This window comes from Colias croceus, chromosome 8 (assembly GCF_905220415.1).
Source record: "Colias croceus chromosome 8, ilColCroc2.1".
NCBI lineage: Eukaryota > Metazoa > Arthropoda > Insecta > Lepidoptera > Pieridae > Colias > Colias croceus.
Genome location: NC_059544.1, coordinates 5,092,847 through 5,116,982, shown reverse-complemented (window position 1 = coordinate 5,116,982; position 24,136 = coordinate 5,092,847). Strand labels below are relative to the sequence as shown.

The following is a 24,136-nucleotide window of genomic DNA, read 5'->3' as shown; positions in this document are numbered from 1 at the left end:
TCAAGATCAACCTCCGCTCCAAGATAAATAGTCTTCTAGAATGATAATTCATCTTTAATATTCACTAAGTTTCACGTAAGGAGTAACAAGAAAAAAAGATGTTTGTAAGAAGCATAATATGGACACATGTGAATACAGCTTTGCAATGAACTCATACTGCTCCGTGACATTACTCGGTGTTCAACAAGCGTTCCACAGAAAGAAAAAAAAAACACCCATTATCATTATCTTTTTCATCATTATTCAGGCCTAACTCCAAGAGAGACTCTTTCAAGTAAAACAGAGAGACGACAAATATTTGTTTCCTCAAATGAACGACGGCGTTCCACAGGGCTCTGTTCTCAGCCCTGTTCTATACAATATATTTACTACTGACCTATATACAGGGTGTAATCGTTAAGTGTGCACAAGCGATTATTTCGTAGCTATTGCAGATATCAAAAAACTTTAAACTGATATCGAAGGTACTTATTACTTAACCTAATGAGTAAAATAGCCGTAATAAATTTTTAAAAATAACACGATAAATATCCAAAAATTTTACTCTAAACGCTCTCATAATAATCCCATAATACGTTGAATGCACATTATATATACGACGGCAGTATACTGTATATATAATGTGCATTCAACGTATCCTTAATCACACACAATCCAAAGACATACCATAAATAAATAGACTCACAAATACGCTCAAAAATTGTCTGATTCAAAATAAATACGGCGGTTATTTCAATGAAGGTCTTTTACAACACGTTACTTTTGAAGATCATTTTCATGAGCTTTGTCTAGTTGCATATAGTACTTCACTGGCTTCATTTGACATATTGTGATATATTTGAAAATACTATATGTTCAGGCCTACGAGTGTAGGTTCAAACATACACTGAAAAAAACTCTGAAGTAATAACTATTCAATTTATTTTACTTAACTACGAGTTTCTAATACAGCAATACATTAACTAATAAGTTTCTTGTAAGAGAAAATCTTGTACTGACTTATTATATTTCACTGGTAACAATTCCTTTAGCTCCGTTCTTGTTAACCAACTGGATCTCGTTTTACTGCTGACATCGCCGTCTTTATAATTTGCGTAATAGAAGAAGACCTAAAACAATATAATTATATAATAATAATAAATACAAAATATATGGAGAAAATTAGGCGAAGTATATAGTTACAAAAACAATATTTAACTACACTAGATTAGATGTATAGTGTACACGCATATAACTTTCCTGTGAATCATCTTATTAAATGGGAACATCAATAATATAAATATCTGTATTTAAGTGTGTACACTTTTTATTTTTCTCTAAGTAGGTATTAAATGCACAATTATTTATGGAATAATTGGTACGGGAGCCACGTGCAAATTTGGTTAATTATTTCCTCTCAAGAGATAATTCGTCAGACGCATCAGAGTAAAGTATTATAAAGCCTCGTGAGCGTCAGCTGGCGCTCGGTTGGGGGGGGTGAGCGGTTGTAGCCTCCCACGCACGTAAGAAAAAAAATACATTCATTCATATCCTCTCAGCTAAAAAGTCAAATTGTATCTAACCCAATATCTCAACGAAAAAAAAAATCAATCAACATGGTCAGCTGGTGTATCGAAAATGAAAAAAAAAATATATATTTTCCGTGATTTCCTCTCAAACAAAAATTTACCTGATGATAGCTTATACAGGGTTAGTTTTCAATGACCAGCCAAAATTTAAAATTAAGATCTAGATATTAAACCAAAGGTACATTTGAAACATTATTGTCGAATAAAATAAAATAAAAATAATAGCATTCATTTGAAAATGTCTTAAAAATTTCCTCAATCGTAAACACCGCCAGAATCAATGCACTTGTGTGCGTGCGCGCATCACCAAATTTATGTGTGTGCTAACTTCTACCTATCTAGGTTGTTGAACTGAATTGTGCTTTTGTAATGTCCACACGTTCGCTTTTTAGTGGCGGACAGGAATGAAATCTAATTTAAAAAGAAAACGTTTTTTTTTTCATTAGATCTAAAATGTTATCGATTCTGAATCTTTTCTGAAAATTTGGCCGGTCATTGAAAACTAACCCTGTATGTAACTGTGGATAAATATATAGGTCAGCTGGCTGTATCTTGGTGGAAAAACCGTCAGCTGATACTTTGAAAGTTATTACATAGGAGTTAGACAGAAGCATCTATTGCCAATTTATATGCATCAACTGACTAGGTTTTCCTCGACTTATTGCTAGCTGATTTTTTTATTTATCGCATCAATATATTAACAATCAGCTCACAAATTTTCATCTGGGAGGAAATGACGTATCTTTAATTATTATCGTTATTTTTAAAAATTCAAGCAACACACGCTAGCATAATATATACAGTAATAAGATACGCTTGGAGGTGGTTAGTTGTGATCGGGGTACTACGGCCCTTTTGTGTAAAGCATTGTGAAAGATTTTTGGGAGAAGTATGAAAGAAGGGGACTAACGGAAACTAAACCTAGTACTAATGTTTTAAAATTGGAAATACTATCAAAATTACTTCAATCATGCATTGAGTTATTTTCTTTCGTATTTAATTATCTGTCAACCTCTTGTCAGTCTTAAACTACTCGACTCAATTTAAAAATTAATTTTACCATTCGGGAGAACACCTGTATAACTTTAACTGAATAACTTTTCTTTTAATTTCTTATCAGTCCGAATGAAGCCGGGATGACCGGATAGAACCATTATAGTGCAATGTAAAAATATGCAATACGTGGAAAGGAACGCAGGTGACAGCGTTTAGAATCGTATTTCATACTAGCATATAGTCGGCTCGGCGAATCTTGATTCCTATGACAGTTCGTGTTAGTGATGGGTCGTATTAAGGCTTGTGTCGATAATTTACTATTTTATAAGCAAAGGCGTGGCTTACATTCAGCCACGTCGGTAAATATGTATTTATAAATATTATAAACTGAATTTTTAACGTCTATAATGTTGTTGTTGTATTCATTTAAGTATTTTAGTATAAGATAACAATACACCTTATTATTTTCTCGTAATTTTTAACCGCTAGTTTGCCTGAAAAACTTTTGTTATCTTAGACGAATGGATATTTTTCAGGTTATCTCACTATTTAGTTTGGTTTTTCGCTTTTAATAATATGCACTCATTTCTATTATCGACGCATATCGCATATATTCCATTATTCCATACAAATAGAGATTTATTTATAAAAGTAACAACTATAGTCGGCACGGCAAAACATGATCCCTATGACACTAACAGTTATTCCCAAGATAAACCTTGGCGTCACCATTAAATTAGAAACGTATAGGAGGCATTTAAAAATGGCATTCGTAGGTAGCTTTATGCCATTACAATGATATTCCATAGGAATTATAATAATTTTATCATTTACGAGAAATTATTTCAATCTGTCTTTACTTTTACGTCCTGTAAAACTTACATCGTTTGGCATTTATCGACTAGTGCGGAAAGTATCGATGAACAAACTAAGTCCGTGAATCACGTGAGGTGAATTTGAGGATTTTCTTTCACCTCCTCCCCAGTTGGTGAATGGTTGCAAGATTTAAGTACACCCCATCGCCATCTTGTAAGCGTATCGTTAAGACAGACATCGGTACAGAACCCATGCTTTATATTCAATTATTAATTATGTATCTTTCTTACCTTGGCACCAATTTTTCCATTAATTTCTGAGGGATATTTGTATTTATAGAATCCACATGGAGCATTGGAGAGGAAGTTCACTTTTAATTCTGTTCCACATCTCTCTCGAAGAACTCTTTCCGCAGTCTGCAAAACAAAATGACCGTTGGTTAAACAATAAAATAATCTTTTGTATGACGCCACAAATAGGTAAAACTTAAATAACAATAGGAAGATTTATTATCAATAACTCGTAATAGAGAACTAATTTATGAATACCTAAATATATTTTTATTAATCCAATGATTCCAAATTAAAAACATGTTTCATTATTTATTTTCAAGCATTGAAACATGATGTGCAAAATATATTAAATCACTACTTAACACATAATAAACTTGACTTGGCTCAAATAAATAGTGTTCCCATTTTAGTTTCGCTAATTATAGCTTAATTTTATTTCATATTAATATACATTATATTATACAAAAAAATACATAGTCATTCATTAATTTGGAACGATTTTTATTAAATAGCTTTCCACACGGTGCTTCATTCACGTGGACTACAAAACGATACAACATACAAAGTATAATTTTCGAAGAAGAGGCAATAATATGACATATTTTATGACTTTCGATGCATATATCTTGTCAATTACTGGCAAAGCAAGTTTTAGCGAAAAAATCTGTTAAGAAATCTAAATTCACTTGATTCAACTTTAAAGATCTATCTAATGAGACTATTTTATTGATATTATGATGATATTATATTTTAATTCATATTCGCTAATTTACCTATTTTACCCCCCATGGTGACCTGCCACCCCAATTTTAAATAAGATGTAGCCTACAAGTTGAATAAAAAAATTTTCAAAATCTGTCTAGTCGTTATTTATAATTATACGTTAGTTAGTTATTGACGCACACACAAACAGTCAATCAGATGAACAAATAATACTAAACATTTTATACATAAATAATGCATGGCAATTACTCTTGTAAAAAATATTTAATGCACAGATTTTTCCATGTATAAATGTGGCCAGTTTCACCACTTGCATTAATTTTATGCCTTTTGATATGTACGTATGTATTTTCCTTCATTGTCTGTCATTTAAACTGACAGATAAGCTAAACAGAACCTATCCAGAAGTTAAAGGACTTGAGAATTATTTCCAAAGACTTATTGCTACTTTGTTATTGGATAGCACTTGTTATGTAAGTTAAAACTGACATTATTTTTAACACTGCAACAACAACTTTACACAACACTCACTATTAAAATTATGCATTCAAACCATTTTTTAGAATTTTCAATGCCTTAATTATTGAAAGTAGGTATGTAACAATGAATTTAATGTTATATGCTACAATTTAAACACAATTTTAAAATATAATATGTATCTCAAACATGCAACTAATTAGAGAATATGTAATAATGTGATTTGTTTATCTATTATAAATTCACCTGTCTTAATGTTTCTCCCTCCTCCCACTTGCCCTGTGGCAAAACGGTTTTAACATCAGCTCCTAATTTTTGATCAGTGACCAGTACTAAATGCCGTTGCAGACATCTATCATGTGTTGTTTTGTCACCTTTTTTATCTGCTTCTGGAATAAGGAACATTAATAATTGATATTGAAAATTTTATTTTTAACACCATTTTTGTAGATTCCAAATAAAACACAGAAACCTCCCATTTATTTAGAACACATTTATATGCATTCTACTTTATCGAAGTAGAATTATAAATGTTTAAAGAAAAGAAAAAAATCACCCTGCGGCTGCCTGACCAAGTGGCCGCCTATGATACCACCAGACAATGACAAACAAATTTTATTCTATTCTCTGGGTTTTATGTGTCTAAGAGGACACCCAACGCCATCTATTGAGAGGATAATCAACCATCTCAACCAATTTGAAAGACTATTCCAATGATTGCAATATTGTAGAGTACCCATATACATTAATGATTACAACACACTATGTAACAATGGAACGCAGCTGTGTTGTTTAATAGTAAAGTAGAATTACCTACAATCAATCAAACAAGAAACCTTTTTTTGTCCCAATGCAAACTGTTCGCTATCTTTAACACTAAATACATGAGGTTTAGAATTCAGCAAAAACGCAGTTTTCATTTCTCAATCACTTTACACTTTAATAATAACCACAACAAATTAAAATTTACCTGTTTCAATACTAGCAAACTGAAATTTGGCCAATTCTTCATTTGAAGCATCTTCAAAATCTTGAGCTGTAACTTTGCTTATAGTATCAATATCAACTTCAATTGATTCATTTTTAAGAAGTTCTGCATGTTTTCTAAAAACCAATTAATAAATATAATTTATTACATGCCAGCGCTTAATTTTACCATCATCTCAAACTCAAACTCAAACATTCATTTATTCAATTAGACTACTATTTAGTAGCACTTTCGAATCGTCATTACATAGGTAAGTATTTTTAACATTTACCACCGATTCGGAAAGCAGTATCTATGGAGAAGAATCGGCAAGAAACTCCATAATTGCTCTTTTAACATCATGTAAATATTACAATATATGAAACTTATATCTAACTACATAATATATCATAATATGCCAATGAACTGTCTTGTGGTTTTTACGCGACAACCCTCCATGGGTTTTTATCGTCCATATATTCCTGAATACTGTAGTACGCTCTCTGAACTAATACATCTATGTTAAGGGTTCATACGCACTATGCGGGTAGCCGCATTACGGTTACCCGCGCGGCTGACCGCAGGATGCGTTTGCGAATGCGGCCAGCCGGATCACGAGCAGCCGCATTCGCAACCGCAACGTGCGGTTGAAGAACCGTTGCTATTTGCGGTCATATCGAACCATTTCAAAGATGGAACTACATTTACACACGTTACGTAAAGAAGAAAAGCAAAGAAAGTAGTACTAGGTGCATCCTTATTCCAAACACGAGATGAGAGCAAGCATTTTGCAACCACGTGCACACACTCACTCAATTGCGGGCAGCCGCAGACTGAACCGCACAATGCGTATAGCAACCGTCCGGCTTGCCGTCACTCGGGCCGCAGCTCTCCGAGCAACCGGAGCGGTATGCGGGTAGCCGCATCGCAGTGCGCATAGAAATTAATATTACATACATAATTGTGCTTGCGGTCAGCCGGACGGCTACCCGCATAGTGCGTATGAACCCTAAGTGCTATATGCAATATATAGATACTATTTTATTATGATTAAATAAATTATTATTCTTTTCTTACTGGAGCTAAAGTATAAGTCAGTAATCATTCACTTACTTGTCACTTTCTTGTCTTAGTTCATGATCAGATTTGAGGCTATTTTCAACTTCTATTGACCAAAGAAAATCCTTATATTTCTTTTGCATTTCATTTAAAGGTGGTGTTACTACAGGCAGTCTCTCCACGCAGACACTTGTAACGATGTCCCATGATGAATTTGCTACATTAAAAAGATATAAAAACAAAACATTTTATAATAATTTCCAGTTTTCACATTGCTACTTTAACATGAAGTAAAATCAGTAATTGTATATGAGAATAGGTTATACATAAAACCTACCCCTCGTTAAAAGCCTATGGCTGAAATAAATTTCTGTACGAAGTAGTTTTTGAAGGAACATAGTGTTCAATGTTCAATATGCTTTAGAAATTAGATAATTTAATAAATTTCAAAATTATTTTTTGAAATTGAATTTTTGGGTCAAAATAAATCAATGTCAATGTCATGTCACATGTGCAGTGTATTTTTTTTTTAATATAGCAATGAGCGAAGGCCTTTTGCCAGTGTCAGATTAAAATGTCATTTGATCACGCGGCCAATGTGTGGTGTGGATGGTGCACCACTGTGCACCATGATGGTGCACCAAGCTTGCGACAAGACGTGTCCTTTGGGCTTTGATGTGATGTTAACTGTCCACATGTTGGACCAGTGCACTTGCCAATGCGTTGGCCTTTTTTTAAATAATAGTATTGGAAGGCAAACGAGCAGACGCAATGGCCGATGTTGATGGCAAAGTGCGTCGCCCATAGACGTCCATAACATACGTTCTGGGCACATTGCCTACCATAGAGGGAAATGGGATGGGATAAAAACGGTCATAAGGAGAAAGGCGGAGCTAACCGGCCTATGTGTAGAGGCAGCATTACAAACAAGTTTGTGCCGTCTGCAACATAGAGGGTCTGCAATAATCAATGTCATTATTCAATACTCAAAAGTCAAAGTCAATCCGTCAAACGGTCAATCGTCAATCGTCATTTTTAGCCGCAGCAAGGCGATTCAACTTTTGTAATCCCAGTATAGGTACCTAAATTTATATTTTTGATAAAATATCCATAAAATATCAGTTGAAGCAAGAAATTTCGAGTGTGCAATAAAGTGTTGAATATATCGTAAATGTAGTCGTGCTGGATATTTTTTTTTACGTAAATTATTAGGTGTGTAAGAACTTATTGGTTTTAATTATGATATTAATTCGTTTTATCAACTATTGTTAATAATTAGAATAGAATAACGTGGTAATTCTAATGTTTTCTTTCTAATAGTTAAATAGATATACATTTTTTTACAGAGTGTAACCTTCATTATGGAAGGTATTGGCGATACAAATGTGATAGAATTGGACGAACCACCGAAATGGGGCCTTAAACTCGCTCTTGATCATGAATTTCCTCTCCATACAAAACAACTTATAATACCAAGACCAAATCAAATTCTTGATTTGATGCCACTTACTGCCAGGTAACAAAACTCAATTAACAAATTAAAGATATTAATATGCTCTCTATCTCATATATTGTACAGAAGTAAAATATATCCATATTAGTCCTATGTAATTAGTGTGATTTAAAAGTCAAGAAATGTATTTCTTCAACTTTCTTTTAGATATGTAAAATATTACTGTGCTCGAAGAATGCAGAAAAAACGACCCATCATGAACTACTTTCACATGGTATCAGCACAAAGAATGTATGGTATGTCAATCAAATTAATCTTCAATCTTACTGTTTAAAACTCTTATTTTAATAATACAGTGCAAACTCCATGTAGAAACTCAATTTAAAACAAACTTCCTAAGGCAATGAAATCTCTTTAATTTAGTTGGTTTGGAGATATACTCTGTAATATATAATTTCATCACCATCAATAACAAGTTTGCCCAAAATCAGTAATAACTCTGCAGCTGTGTAAATTCTTTTGTTGCTTTATTAAGCTACCGTTATAAACACAATTGTTGTCTTACATGCTAATCTTCTATGAATTTCATTATTGCATCATATAATTAGAAGGTGTTTTTTTTTTTGTTAAAAATATATTATTTTAATAACTCAGGCCCCAGAACAGACACAACAGAAAATCTATTGTGTCTGGGACCGATCAGGCTTTTTGGGGCTCAATGGGTTAATTACTATTTCAGTATTATCAATGATGTACACTTTTACAGGTTGCCCAATAGGTGGTATAGGTGGTGGTACCATCGGCAGAGGCTTTAAGGGAGAATTCTGTAGGTTCCAATTGTACCCTGGCCTTTATGAGTATGTAACTGTACCGGAATGTCAATTTATTGTTAACATTAGAAATGAAAAGAATGAAACCATTTTCCAGTCAGTTTTATCGACTTATGAGTAAGTAATTAACATTAAAATAACTAGGGATGTAACGATACCGATACCGATACCGATATATCGGTATCGCCGATAATAAAACAACCGATACCGATATCAAACAATTCAAAAAACCGCGCCCAAGGAACGATGCGGGAGGCCACCCGCGCGTGTGCATTTTGTTTTCTGAAAAAACTCTACCAATAGTAAACTTTTATTAGATACTGATTGTGTGTGTATTACTTAAAGTTTAACTGATTTTGTAAAATAAATAGTTTTGTTGTTTTTTGATTTGGCATTTTTATTTAAAAGAATACGATTAACAGTTGAGTCTCTGTTAAATGTTGGTAACTTTTTATGCATAATTCACTATTTATTTTTCTACCAAGCCATCGATATCGGTATCGGTATCGGTATCGCCGATACATGACTACAAATATCGGTATCGGTATCGTATCGGCAAAATCATGTATCGTTACATCCCTAAAAATAACCTAAAATTGATATCTTTTGAAGTAAAACTTCTTGATGGGTGTTGAAAGTAAAATTTCAAGGTTGCGTCCTAACAATACCGTCATGTCATGGAATAAGGCGACTATTTTGGCATCTTTGAATCAGCCAAAGAAGTTTCACTTCTGACACTGTGTGCTTGACACACACGCTTTTTTATACCTATATGTAGTTGTTTCAAAGTTATACAACAAATTTTTTTTAGTAAGCCAAAAAAAGCTCCCTCTACATGGGAATGGAACCTGAAGGGATCGGATTGTGAATATACAGCTTTATATCCTAGAGCATGGACAACTTATGATCTCACAAAATATGGTGTTAAATTGGTCTGTCGTCAAATATCACCTGTTATTCCTCACAATTATAAGGTATGTTTAAATTTTTATTTGAAAGTTTTTTTTTTACAATTATAAGTATGTATATTATGTAACTATGTATTCACGAATTTTTTTAATTGTAAAAAATGTTACGAAATTAAAAGTTAAATGGTCATTTAGGAGAATGTGGGGAGAACATATTATATTTGACATCTGTTTGACACTAATCAATTATGATTGATTTATTTGTCTTCTTGATGTTTTATCTTCAATGGGATTCAAACTAGTCCATTGAAATGTTACATTTTTTAAGCCTAACCTTGTGTTTTTTAGAGGACGCAATTTTATTTTTTTTGATGTGTAGGGGGGGTTAGTGTGAAGCTATCGCCAAGTTTGTGGGGTCGCCACCATTGTCCCGCGGCCGCCATCTTGAAAATAGCGGTTAAAATGGCTTTTACGATATATCTCTTAAACTATTTATCTGATAAAAAAAATTGTTAGCATTATTTGTTGTAAATTAAATTCTCTACAACTTTGGTCCAGTAACTTTTTGTCGTAGAACTATAAATAAAAAAGTTATAAGCGAAAATGTTCAGAAATTAGAGCTTTTTATATTTTTCAATAAAACTTTTTTTGTATCATTTTACGAAGAAATGGTATCAGACCATTTTTGTAGATTCGAGGAACAACTTTTATGTACAATATTTTTTCATTAAGTCAATAGCTAAGGTTTTACAGCGCTCTGAAGTGAGTACTATTTTTCAGTACTATCTATACATAATATATTGGCTATTGGGTCTTTTCCCAGACTCCAGAACAATGGAAGAACACTGCAGAACATTAATTCAGCCCTGCTTTTCGACGTAAAAAAAAACGCGCTTCCAGACTCTACCTTCTGGGTGGTGAGGAAAAGAGTCAATAATAAATTATTAATAATATTACAAAATTAATTATTAAAATATTATAATAACAAAAAAAAAAAAAACAATTACTGATGACAAATTATTATTAGTACTTAGTAGGTACATACATTATACAGGGTGGAAGGTTAAGATGGGGCATGAAGGGCAGGTACCTTAACCGTTGTAGCTACATGAAAACGTTCTTAGGAGACTATCCTTAAATTCTTGAGAAATTTTAATCTGCATTCACAGATTTTTGAAAAAATGTACGGTCAGCAAGGAAATCGGTAGTTTTCAAAAAAAAATTTTTTGATGCCAATCGATCCAGTTTCTCATGGGGATCAAAACACTCTAAAAGACCAACTGAGGTATGAGTACTACAAAAGTCAGAAATCGCGAAAAACTATTTTCATTCATGAACAAGTAAAAAGACAAAGGCACAGCAGCATAACATGGCAGCGACGCAAAGGTAAGGTAAGGTCCAATCAAGTGGTATTGGTACAGATTTACGAAGGCACCCTGAACTCCGAAATCTACAACAACACCATTTTGAAAAATCTTGAGGATGTATTAGACGATTTACCACTGTCAGAATTGCGAAAAATTTATTTTCAACAAGATGGTACTCCACCTCACAACAGTCGTCAAACGCGCTCATACCTAAATGAACAATTTGGGGCACAATGGATTGGCACACATGGTCCCATCCGGCCACTCTGGCCGCCCCGTAGCCCCAACTTGACACCTCTAGATTTTTTCATCTGGGGCTATGTAAAGAATGAAATTTATAAAAGATCATACAACAATGCTCAAGAACTAAAAGATTCACTTTCTGCAATACTTTACGGAATTCACCCAAATAAGTTGTCGGCTGCTACGTGCTCAGTAGTAAAACGAACAAACCTATGTTTACGTCAAAACGGTGACCACTTTGAGCATCTCATATCATAAATTTTATGTAAATTATTTCAGAAATTCTGGAATTATCACCACTTTAAATGTTGCTTTTTGTTATTATTTTGTTATTTCTTATTTTCTTTGACAACCGTTTAATTAAATTAATGTTTAATTTAATTGATCTCCATGAGAAACTGGATCGATTGGCATCAAAAAAATTTTTTTTTAAAACTGCCGATTTCCTTGCTGACCGTACATTTTTTCAAAAATCTGTGAATGCAGATTAAAATTTCTCAAGATTTTAAGGATAGTCTCCTAAGAACGTTTTCATGTAGCTACAACGGTTAAGGTACCTGCCCTTCATGCCCCATCTTAACCTTCCACCCTGTATATGTAACTGTATAGTTAAGACTACTGAAAAATAGTACTCACTTCGGAGCGCTGTAAAACCTTAGCTCTTTACTCAATGAAAAAATGTTGTATATAAAAGTTGTTTCTCGAAAAACAATCTACAAAAATGGTCAGATACCATTTCTTCGTAAAATGATAAAAAAAAAAGTTTTATTGAAAAATATAAACAGCTCTAATTTCTGAACATTTTCGCTTATAACTTTTTTATTTATAGTTCTACGGCAAAAAGTTACTGGATCAAAGTTGTAGAGAATTTAATTTGCAACAAATAATGCTAACAATTTTTTTTTATCAGATAAATAGTTTAAGAGATATACCGTAAAAACCATTTCAACCGCTATTTTCAAGATGGCGGCCGTGGGACAAGGGTGGCGACCCCACAAACTTGGTCATAGCTTCAAACTGACCCCCCCCTACACATCAAAAAAATAAAATTGCGTCCTCTAAAAAATGCGACCCCAAATGTAACTTTTCAATGGACTAAACTAAAGACATCTCAATTTCTCAATCTTACTGTAAGCAGGTAGTCTGTCTTCCCATTAAAGTTTAAATTTATTGCAAATATATATTGCAGTTTTGATCATACACATTTCACAATTTATTTCAAATTCAAAATATTTATTAAGTTCTATTTAAATAAAAATGAATCGCCAAATGTGTTGCTAAGCATAAAACTCGAGACTGGCTAGGCCAATTTGGGTATTTTTTATGTTCTTGTTAAGAGTCCGTATACAAAGTTGCGCTGGACGAAAGCTAGTATTTTTATGTTTGAACGCGATCATCGTGTAGTCGACTAGCAATGGCTGCAGCGCTCAAAGTGGAAACATTATAGGATCTTATTATCTCGTTATCGTCTACTCCACCAATTCTAATCTAGTATCGTGGGCTTCCCGACTACTACGCGCGGGAAAAACGCACTTTAGTAATTTTGTGTCTGACGGAGCAGCGCAATACGTCCCACTCCAAAAGCGCGGAGCGCGGTCTGTCCGCTGTCGTATCATTGTTTGCGCTCGAAAATTCTAGAGAACTTTAAATTATTTCATTACTTTATAAATCATATAATGTGTATTTTTTATTTTTTTTTTTTACTTTGTCGTATGTTTTAGAAATTCGACGCCAAATACACATAAAATTCAACACACAAAACATCAAAGTAAGGCTGTTTTAACTTTTAAATTCCTCGAACACTTTTTAGAGTGTCTCAGTGTAATATAAGATACTTCTTCTTTTAAATTCCGTGTAAACTACAAATACACGAACGTCCCGCATCGAAAAAATTGAAACACGCCTCAGGTTATTGGCTATTAAACAAACTGGACAATGGAAAGCATTAAGCAATAAATATTAAATTGTCTCAAACACTTTTTAGATATTGAATGAATATTTAATTTAAGATGTTATAACACATTGTTACTAATTTAGTTTTTTTTAAACGAGCTCCTAAAGAATTACAGAAACAAGTCAAAATCACTCTAAAATCGATACGCACTTGGATGGTTCTTATGTAAAAAGGGCATTAGGGCAGAACAATGTCTGTCGGGGCAGCTAGTTAGAATTATTAGCCAATATTATGTTTGTAGAAATTTTCCGTCGTTATTCTTATCTTAATCTTGATTATAATATTAATAACAATTAACATAATCTACTACCTATTACTTTTAATTAAGCCAATAATTCATACAAATATATAGGTCTTGGGAATGTTGAATAAATAACGAATCTAAATCCCCATCATCACTTTTGTATAATCAAAGTGTGAAATGTGTTTTGATTAACTTTTTATTAAGAATTGAGATTGATTATTTTTATCTTAATTATTTCTTATAAAATGTACTTTAACCATATTGCGTGTAATCTTGATAAAGGGTTAATCTAAATGTTTTTAGATCTTATCATTAATTAGGCACAGGCTAGTAAATACATAATAATTTGTTATTATGTATTCATTTGCAGATTCATTTATCAGATTACACAATTTTCATCTCATAAATTTGTACTTTAATTGTCGTAGGTACTGAGAAAATATATTTACACAGGAAATAAAATAAGGAAAGGTTGAGGAAATTATGCGGATCGAAAAGATTAAATATAGGATACCTATGTAATGATTTCGATCGCGAATTTATTTTAATCGTGTTAAATGAGATTTTCTTATTCATTATTGATTCACTAAAACATAATGAAAAGCATTTCAGCTTGTTGTTGAATTCCCTTTGTTAAGTGTTTTAGATATACCTAGTATCTGCCGAAAATATGCACATCTGTTTGATAGCTTATTTATTACATATAGGTAGGTAGATTGTTATCTGCTCTTACTATGGCCATTTGAAGTGCATTGTTATATTTTTTCCTGCAGGACTCCAGTTTACCCTGTGCAGTTTTTGTATTTTCTGCTAAAAACGTCAGTAATGAACGTCGAACAGTTAATATTACTTTTACTTGGACAGAGGTTCTTGCTGGTCCAAATAAACGTAAAAATTCAGGTAAGTCATTGTATAATAATATTCCTTGATTATTTATTTGCTGAGATGTGTATTTCAACTCAAAACATTTTAATTGCTAAGCCTGTCTCTGTTGTAACTATTGTTTTCAAATAATGAATGTAGAAAGTTATTGGTTTGGGCTATTTTTATAATTGATTACTGGATAACACAGTTACAACGTGAATAGCTTCCTTATGAAGAACGGAAAATTAATGTGCTAGAAAACAATTTTAAAAATCTCCCAGTAACCCGTGTACTATCTACTACGCATCTTTGAAAAAAACTTCTTACGTTTGTTTAAAAAATCTTATGAAAGAAATGTTAAGAAGAAAATATTATGATAGCTTTCATAAAATGTATTGATCATCTCTTGTGCTTTGTTCCTCCATGTAAAATACAGTTACAATTCATATCTATTATGTAGGTACTAGGTAAAATTATGAGAACTCTTGTTCTTTTCAAATTAATCGTAATCCCAATGTATGAGTAGTGGTTGTTAACAAACAATCAAATTATACAATAGTAGATACTACTTGATTAAATAATTGTTCAATACATTTCAATGTTAGATAAGAATTCGGAATCAATATCGATTTATTTCATTACATTGCGATAATTTAAAATTTGTTGCTATATTAATAATCGATCCGCGTTTAGCTAAATTTTCGTTATTAAAGTCTTCTTGTTCTTCAATTTCGATTAACATTGTAATAATTTTTTTCGCATGAACTATCGAAGAGATAATTAGTATGAGTATGACGCAATGAAATTCTAACGAATTGATGCACAAACATACTCTTGTTATTTGGCCTTAATTGATACGCATTGCTGCATAGGAAATTGATGCTTTGAGTTAATTTATAAGAATAACGTGATGAAATTTAAGATACAACAAATGCATTATTAAATCAAATCTATAATAATAAATACATGTTTTAACAATCATTGTTAATTATTATAAATTTTCAGCGAAGTTGGATTTGGAGAGGTATTCCGAAGATAATACGTGCGGAGTGACTTTGGAACAAAAAATTTGCGATACACCAATCACCTTCACGATAGCTAAAAATAAAAAAGACAATGAAACAATACACGAAGGGTATTGCTTGTGGAATTCGACAAAGGGCTCCAATTACGTATGGGATTGTATTAAAAACAATGGCAAGTTACAACCGGATCCCAGTCAAACGCCTACACCGCCTAAAACAACTGACAAGGATCCCAAAAAGGATGATAAGGAGAAACCAAAGAAGATTTATAAAAGTAAGCATATTTTTGTTGAGAGTAATATTTCTAGATCGTGGTAATACCGTTACGTCATGGTGTAAGGCGATGATTTTGGTACCTTTGAATCTTGCCAAAGAAGTTTCACTTTTGATACGTGTTCGGCACAAACGATCTTTTATTTCATATTATTAATAATACGAAGATTTAATAAAATTAGCAATATTGTAGACGTGAACCTGACCTTGTTTAATGTAAATACAACGTATGTATATGTCACCGTACGATTATAAAAACAGTTCGATTATAATCTAACTCGCGAGATTGTAATCTGTCGACAAATTGCGATGAAATATAGTTTTATGGTTAAATATAAAGTTAACATACTTTGTTAATTAATACCAATTGGGTATTTGAATAAAAAAGTTTTTTGTGCTAAATGGAAAGATTAATTTATAATATACAGGGTTACTTGTAAAACACCAGCAACCTCGCAGGACAAGATAGCTAACATCATAAGTAACAACATTTGTTCTACGACTTTTGGCATAACGCTATAAATTATTTTTAAATGATTTTTAAACTTTTATTTGAACTCTCCTAACATTTGTAAGTCTATGTTCTATTCATTATCGGATGGACGACGCGACGCCCCCTTCCCCCTCTCGTTCGCTTCTTGTTAACGTAATTTTTGGGAGGCGTAGAGTTTATAATATTCAAACGGAAAACTAAATGAATATTTATTATTGTATGAAAATAAAATCTAACAAATTATCAAAAGTCGTAGAACAAATGTTGTTGCTTATGATGTTAGCTATCTTGTCCTGCGAGGTTGCCGGTGTTTTACAAGTAACCCTGTATACTAGCTCACCGCCCGCGGCTTCGCCCGTTTTCCTAAAACGATTTGAGATTTAAACTATCCTATCTCTCAAGTTGGATCGAACTGCACATGGTGTGCAAATTTTATTATAATCGGTTAAGTGGTTTAGGAGTCCATTGAGGACAAACATTGTGACACGAGATTTATATATATTAAGATTACTTAGTTTTATGACAAAACTATTTTTTTTTAATTTTTTTTGCAACAATTCAAAATAAAAATTAGTCTTTGAATCCAGTACCGAAGACACACCGACATCAGCTCCCGAAGCGTCACCCGGACGCGTGTGACGTCATAATGTTAGTTTTCACTCATTGCAGTTGATAGAAAAACGTATACAACTATAACATTTTGACGTCACATCTATGGTGACCAGTCATGGCGCGTCACGTGATGTTAATTTAAATTTCATCAATTTTTAATTGCTTTTATTTAAAATAAAAAAATTTTTTTTTGGAGTTTTCTGCATTAAATATCAATATTATTAATAAGAAAGTTTTAAAATACATAAAAAAAAATCAATATTTTTTTATTATTCAAACACCCAATTATTACTTGCATCTATATTATGAAATAATGTTAATATTGATTGTGCTATTAGATGACTCTGTGGGACTTTCAAACACAATGACGTTGGATCCCGGTGGGTGCGGCCTTTCTGAGTTCTGCCTTGTATGGGATATGCCCACAATTAAATACAAGAAAGATAGGAAAATACATAGAAGGTACGTAATATCTTTAAAAAAGAAATTTATTTGTGAATCGAATTCGAAGATTACAGTACTTAGTAGAAAAAAATTACTGGTTTATCTGAAATATATGTTAGAGCGTGGTTGTATTACATAATTAATATAGTATTTATTAGACATCTTTACTCGACCAAAGTCAAGACAAGAATCAAAGAGTATAGTAACTATGTATAAGGAAAAGAGAGGCATCTTGCGTGATAAAACGAGAACCCATGAACACTAGCGCCCCAAGCGTATGGCGGGCGCATTAAAAGTGCTATAGATACCTATACGTATATCTATATACGTGCCTATAGGTATTATTGCTATTCTGATAATAATTTATATTGCGTTACCTTTATCACAACTGTATTATTGTGTCGATCTGTTATGCCGCGTACAATCATTGTATGCGTGATATAACCAACCCAAATTTAGAAAGAAGAAAGAAAGAAAGATCATTTATTTGACTCCACAATAATAGACACAGAATACAATAATTAAAATTAAAACAACACAACGTGAAACAAAACAATACAAGTACAATGACAACAAATGAAAGAGTAAAATAAAATAAAATGAAGCCGAAAAGTGGAGCCAAATCAGGTAGCACAATTACACAATTACACAATGCATATAAAAAAATCTAGTTGCGTAATAAATTGGTGGCTGGACTTAAAGCTAAACATTTCCAGGTGATAAAAAAGATAACAACAAAACAAATCACTTGACACATTTGAAAATCTAAAGATAATTGGGCCAGGTAAAGAAAAACGCTTTTAAATTAATTGGGAGTTTATTCATTTTTTTCCACACTATATAACTAGCATTCTAGTAGCTTAAGATTATTTATATATTATATATGTATTTGGTTAAGCAGTATAATAACACAAACATAACAAATAAAATAACAAAGTCAAGGCCAACACTTTTTCTTCAGCGGTATAACGTCTTCCTTTAGGTATTTTCAGAGCTTGTTTAAATTGTATTCCAGTAAAAAAAATTCCAGCTTCTGACATTTTTGCTGTGACTTTATGAAATGCCTGACCAGCAACTAATTTTCGGCATTGGCAATTTAAAACTTCTCTCTTTAGCCATACTTTTCTTTAACTTCAATTTTTCTGTTCAATTTGGGACTTTATATTTTTTTACTAAGTATTCATCACAATGTTTTGTGCGACCTATAAAGAAAATAAAAACTTTATTAAAGATATTTTTTTACAAATGAAATCAGTACATTTGAGAGACAAGTGATGTTGTGTCTAAATTTCTGCTTTACTTTATAATACCAAGTTACAGAGTTACTTCAGAATAAACCCACCCAGCACAGTAAATGTAGATTAATACAAATGTTGAACATATAACCCCCCAAATTGGATGTATCTTAGGACCAACTTATCACTCACCAGATATTTTGAATGAGATTTTAAGTATCTTATATTTTGATATGTTACATAATTGCTTCTGCCCATTTAGGTGAAAAGAGCAGTAAAAAAAATAGTAATTATTATACCTTTATCTAAAATTTGCTGATTTAATGGGGACATCATTATCTTCATTTGCCCTTGTCTCATAAGGCCACATCCTTGGCGGAGAATAGTTATGTTCCATGTAAACTGCTATACTCGCAGAATGAAATATACCTGTAAATATTATTAGTAGCAAAGTCAAAAATTATGAAAGATAAAATTACAGAATGTATCATTTTATTTATTTTTTTACAATAAGCTTGCAGTTGAGCTTTTTTGGAATGAAAACTGGTTGAAGAAACTAAAGAATAGTGGTAGAGCATTGACTGGTGCTCATCAAGCTAGTTAGTCTACCACTGAGGACTCTGTTACTAAAAGCTTAGTAGTGTTTTACCAGTAGAAATAAGTACCAGTTCCCTAACTAAAAATAGTGTGGTATAAATCCTGTATATTATATATAATAATCCTACCTAAGATAATGATTAATTTTAATTTGATAAATAAAGTACTAACTATAGGTAATAGGTATTCAAACTCACCACTAGTAGATTGATGGAACAGATAAATGGAGTAATCGGTGACCTGAAACTTTGTGCTCAGGCTTGAAATGGTAATCACAGTCTCTCTTGTTTCTTTAGATCATGTCAGGCTCAAGATCTTTTAGTCATTCACCAACAATTGACATCCCGATAGCAAACAACTCGTCGTCTTGAAGGGTGAGGGAAACGATGCATAATTGCTCCTGTAAATACATAAAAAACAACCTTTACAGTACAGAAATACGCAATAAACGTTGTGTTCTCCATATTTAATTATTTTTATATACCTAATATATTCAAATAATAAATATACTTATAATTAAATATGTAATACTCAAATATTTAAAATTTTTATAATTTTTGTAAAATAGTGATAATATATGGTTATATGCAAACAAAGATGTTCTGCGGCCATGACCGAAACAAACAATAAGGGATACGTACCTACTGGTAGCATCAGTTCATTATAAATAAAATATAATTTTGAGAAAACTTACCCATTTCACTACATCCAAAAACACAATACACCTTCCTCCTAGAAGCCATTTTAAAATTAACAACAAACTCAAGAAATCAAGAATAATTCAAATTTCAGAAAACAAACGGATTATCCTGTGACCTGTCATATCTCGCATTGGACAGGGTTGCCTTTTTCCAAAATTAAAAGTCACTAGCAAAACTAACAAAATCGAAAACGAAAAAAAAATTGTTGGGCACATCGTTTCTTTCAGAATCAGTATCAAATCGACCAGTATGGCTGATTTGATACTTTCTGCTATTTTCAAAACGTAGCTAGACGTACCCTGAATTTGTTTATCCCCCAAACGTTCCCCTAAATTCCCTAGATTGAGACAACGTTCTTAGAACGGCAACACTGGTACTGACACTTATGAGAGAAAACGTTTCATTTTCCGCTGTATATAGCACTTAAAAATCGTTTCATCGAATAGATTATATATTTATAAAAGCAATTGAATTTTGTTCTAAATAAAATGATTTTAGTTATTTTTATAGCCATTCTATTCTTTTTGCATAAAAATTTTACGTTCTGCCATCTTCTGAGGAAAAAGTTAATTAAATAGTGCTGCCGAACAGTCAATAGATGTCGCTAGTTTCCTTGTATAATGTACCATACTCTAAGTTTCACCCCCCTGACAAGAATGCCCCACAACTGTAGACAACCGTTATTTATAGGACGATCAAATCAACTATTCGAGTGGTATGACTGTGTGAGTCAGCGCAGGTGTTATTTGTGTTGTTTTGATCGTTATTTTGAATATGACATGAAATATTATTATTACTTGATAATTAAATGATTGTTAATACTTTTATCCAATTGATTATTATTAAAATAATTAAGTTGATCAATTGATTTACTTTTAAAATATAATTTTATCGTTAAATTAAACGCGCTAACTTAAACGTATACATGTGTATAATTGCCTATCAAATAACTAACAAAGTATTTATTAAATAATTAACGTTATCTATCTATACAAATATTATAAAGAGGAAAGGTTTGATTTTTTGTTTGTTTGTTTGTATGAATTGAATAGGCTCCGAAACTACTTGGCAGATTTGAAAAATTCTTTCACCATTCGAAAGCTACATTATCCACGAGTAACATAGGCTAGGTTTTATCCCTGAAATCCCACGGGAACGGGAACTATGCGGGTTTTTCTTTGAAAACGCGGGCGAAGCCGCGGGCGGAAAGCTAGTGTAATATATTGTTATGAGCATACATTCGTGCTAAATTACCTGGTGTTTTAACTAAGGTTTTGTAGAAACTTGTTAATCAATACAAACTACTTCCTTATCATTGCATACAGTTTTATGTAATTTGAATTATAATTAACGGATAATACTCGTGCATGACAGGACTTACGTATGGTTAATTATTGGTATTAAAGAAAAATGTTTTTCCTTAATTTAATATGACAAGATATTATCTATTTAATATGATATGTTATCTATTGTCTTTGATATTAACACGTGTTTATATGTTTGTATCTGGGTTCGGAACATAGGTAGGTATTTCTGGCTATGAAAATTGTATTTAATAATTCTAATTGAACAAGCTAGTTTTTACTCGCAAACAAATTCTTTTTGAAGTGTAACTTCTTTAGGCGCGTTGAGAGTAAAATTTCAATACCGTCACGTCATGGGGTAAAGCAACGATTTTCTTGAATCGCAATTGAACGCGAATGATGTCAAAGAAATTTCACTTCTGACCCTTTTTTTTATATCCAGAATTTTTATATCTATTGGTAATTAAAAATGTTTTAATACATCAGTAGTTTATGATTCGATCTATACCTAAGACATGTCTTTTTCATATACAATTAATAATTTTTTTTTTAAAGAGTATTATTATACTAAGATCCAGATTACACATCTTTTTATAAAGCTCATCTATGTATGGGTTAGATACTAATATTATTGTAATGTTTTAGATATTATACAAAGTATTTTGGTAGCGACGGCATAGCCGGTGCGAGCATAGCTGCGTACGCGCTTAGGAATTATAGAAATTGGGAGAAGCAACTCGCAGAGTGGCAAGACCCTATATTAAATAACAGGTAAGCATTGGATAAACATTTTTTATTGTAGAAATGGCAATACAAAAGTCAGGCAATTGCCCGACTCGAATAGGCGAGAGAGTGGGTTGTTTTCGTTATAATATATAATTTTGTTTGTGTATTACCTGTCTTAGTGCTGATTTACACAGGGTCAGTAGACCAGTCAGTCGCGGCGCCAATTTCGGCGCCGCGACTGACTTTAACTGATTACATGAAGTAAGTAGTAGTGGTGCGTTTCTCACGGTGACCACACGTTTGTGAAGTCAGTGGGAACAATGAATTCACGAAAACAAATGAAAAGACGATTTAATTATTTGTTTTTTTTTTTTTAATTAAAAATTTATCAATTTTGCTGTTGAATGATTTAATAGAAATTGTAGAAAATGAGATAACTAAAAATAAACGACAATGGGTAAGAAAATGGATTTAGCGATTCCAAAGGCACTCGTTTTTGCCATATAATTGCACCAATTTTAAGGTTTCGTCTTCGCTTACGGGTCATTTTTATCGCAAGCGAAAAAAACGTGGTCACTCTACAACGCAGCGGCAGTGACTAACCACGCACTGACTTGTCTGTTTACACGGGGTTTATTTGGCTGGCGTGGGGGTGCGCGGGTGGCGGGGGGCGCCAACTGACTTTAAAATATTCGTGTCCGAATATTCAACTCAGCGCTGACTTCAAGCCTCTGTACTGACTTCAAATCTGTTTACACAGGGTTTTTTCGGGTCAGCACTGATTTGCCTCGAAATTGTAGTCAGTTACTGACCCTGTGTAAATCAGCACTTACTGTCTATCCTTTTGATACGATATTTTGACAGGAAATAAGTTTTTGCTGTTTGTACAAGTTACTGTAAACATTTAAATATGTTTATAGTTATCAGTTAAAATTATGATAAGTTTTTTACTACAGGCTACTTTTTATTACACGTCTACCATGTTTATATTGTGACTTAATCATATTGTAAAAATTGATAACAAAATTGGAAAGCAGTAGTGTTATTGTTTATGTTAAATTTATTTATTGCTTTTGTGTTTATTATGTACGAGTTACGGCCCTGCCTTCATACAAAATTGCTGAATACGCCGTTCGCACGGGAATAGAATGTGGGTGCGATTTCCCTTAGTTAGCATCCAAGCTTACGTCTTTATAATTATTTGAATGTATAAATTCATTCTTTGACTCCGGTCTGCATCGTGCAGACATGGGTGTAAAAGTCTCATTTTAGTCATTAAATGTAGTTTCTAAGTACTTCTGAGTTTTCTTTTGGGGCCTCCGGCTGCGGGACATGTAATTTACGATTGCATAAAGTTAACAAAGTTATTATTAGTTTGCACCTTAGGTTATTTTATAATCCACAATTTATAGGTAACTTTGTAGGCAACAAAATACTACGAAAATGCTATTTTTATTTTTATTAGCTGTATTTTTATCAGCAAATAACTGAATGCAAAAATGAAAAATTAATTATATTTTCTAGCAATATACCTGACTGGTTAAAAAGTGCCTTAATGAATGAGCTTTATTTCGTGGCCGATGGTGGGACTATTTGGTTCGATGTTAGCGAGGAATACCCTGAGACTGACCCTAGGTAAGCTTTTTGAAGTTAGTTCCTAGAACCTAAAATTAATGAAATTATAATTCAAGTTATCGCATAACCTAAGTCTTTTTGACGTTTTTCAATTTCACGAGTTAATTTGGAATTTAACGATTTCTACAGTCTTACTGTGACGTATTATTTGCAATGTAATTTTTTGTTATAGACGTGATTTTGGCGTGTTCGGATATTTAGAAGGACACGAATATAGAATGTATAATACATACGATGTACATTTTTACGCTTCGTTTGCCTTAGCACAATTATGGCCTAATTTACAAGTAAGTAGCTAGTAGCGTTTTGTATGTTTGTTTTATGAAATC

At 32.5% G+C, this 24,136-nt stretch overlaps 3 protein-coding genes and 1 long non-coding RNA gene across 6 annotated transcripts in view; 1 reads left to right on the top strand and 3 right to left on the bottom strand.

Moving 5' to 3' along the window:
- Positions 1 to 904: 904 nt before the first annotated feature.
- Positions 905 to 7,405, bottom strand: LOC123693952 (39S ribosomal protein L46, mitochondrial). The gene is made up of 6 exons (XM_045639220.1): positions 7,237 to 7,405; positions 6,954 to 7,116; positions 5,844 to 5,977; positions 5,120 to 5,262; positions 3,671 to 3,796; positions 905 to 1,109 (listed from the first exon to the last, which is right to left on the bottom strand). The coding sequence occupies exons 1-6, from the start codon at positions 7,295 to 7,297 to the stop codon at positions 963 to 965; spliced, it is 774 nt and encodes a 257-aa protein (XP_045495176.1). The 5' UTR covers positions 7,298 to 7,405; the 3' UTR covers positions 905 to 962.
- A 521-nt stretch (positions 7,406 to 7,926) lies between these two features.
- The window catches only part of LOC123693969 (non-lysosomal glucosylceramidase), a 19,867-nt gene continuing 3,657 nt past the window's right edge, over positions 7,927 to 24,136 (top strand). For 2 of the 3 annotated variants that reach the window (XR_006751742.1, XM_045639243.1), the window contains exons 1-11: positions 7,934 to 8,111; positions 8,246 to 8,415; positions 8,560 to 8,648; positions 9,119 to 9,299; positions 9,994 to 10,156; positions 14,672 to 14,798; positions 15,768 to 16,061; positions 17,504 to 17,627; positions 22,092 to 22,217; positions 23,697 to 23,807; positions 23,980 to 24,094. Coding sequence is in view for 2 of the 3 variants with exons in the window: in XM_045639243.1 (XP_045495199.1) it covers positions 8,261 to 8,415; positions 8,560 to 8,648; positions 9,119 to 9,299; positions 9,994 to 10,156; positions 14,672 to 14,798; positions 15,768 to 16,061; positions 17,504 to 17,627; positions 22,092 to 22,217; positions 23,697 to 23,807; positions 23,980 to 24,094 (1,485 nt within the window). In the remaining variant the exon portion in view is untranslated. Of the gene's footprint in view, positions 8,112 to 8,245; positions 8,416 to 8,559; positions 8,649 to 9,118; positions 9,300 to 9,993; positions 10,157 to 14,671; positions 14,799 to 15,767; positions 16,062 to 17,503; positions 17,628 to 22,091; positions 22,218 to 23,696; positions 23,808 to 23,979; positions 24,095 to 24,136 lie in introns of all 3 variants that reach the window. The other variant, XM_045639244.1, reaches the window with a different exon arrangement.
- On the bottom strand, positions 17,827 to 20,779 carry LOC123693972. Its single transcript, XR_006751743.1, has 4 exons — positions 20,136 to 20,779; positions 19,639 to 19,841; positions 19,144 to 19,273; positions 17,827 to 18,811 (listed from the first exon to the last, which is right to left on the bottom strand). It is a non-coding gene; the product is annotated as an uncharacterized LOC123693972 (long non-coding RNA).
- LOC123693968 (phosphoinositide 3-kinase adapter protein 1) overlaps positions 22,680 to 24,136 on the bottom strand; it is a 23,941-nt gene continuing 22,484 nt past the window's right edge. The window contains exon 16 of the mRNA XM_045639239.1: positions 22,680 to 23,002. The gene's annotated coding sequence lies outside the window, so the exon portion shown is untranslated. The remainder of the gene's footprint in view (positions 23,003 to 24,136) is intronic.

What these genes read in the sequence shown, in the direction of transcription:
- LOC123693952 (XM_045639220.1), bottom strand. Translation starts at nt 7,297, where the DNA reads ATGTTCCTTCAAAAACTACTTCGTACAGAAATTTATTTCAGCCATAGG. An exon ending in CCATAGGCTTTTAACGAGGG is followed by an intron (nt 7,117 to 7,236) that starts GTAGGTTTTATG and finishes TTTTTAATGTAG; the next exon opens with CAAATTCATCATGGGACATC. An exon ending in GTTTGCTAGTATTGAAACAG is followed by an intron (nt 5,263 to 5,843) that starts GTAAATTTTAAT and finishes TCCTTATTCCAG; the next exon opens with AAGCAGATAAAAAAGGTGAC.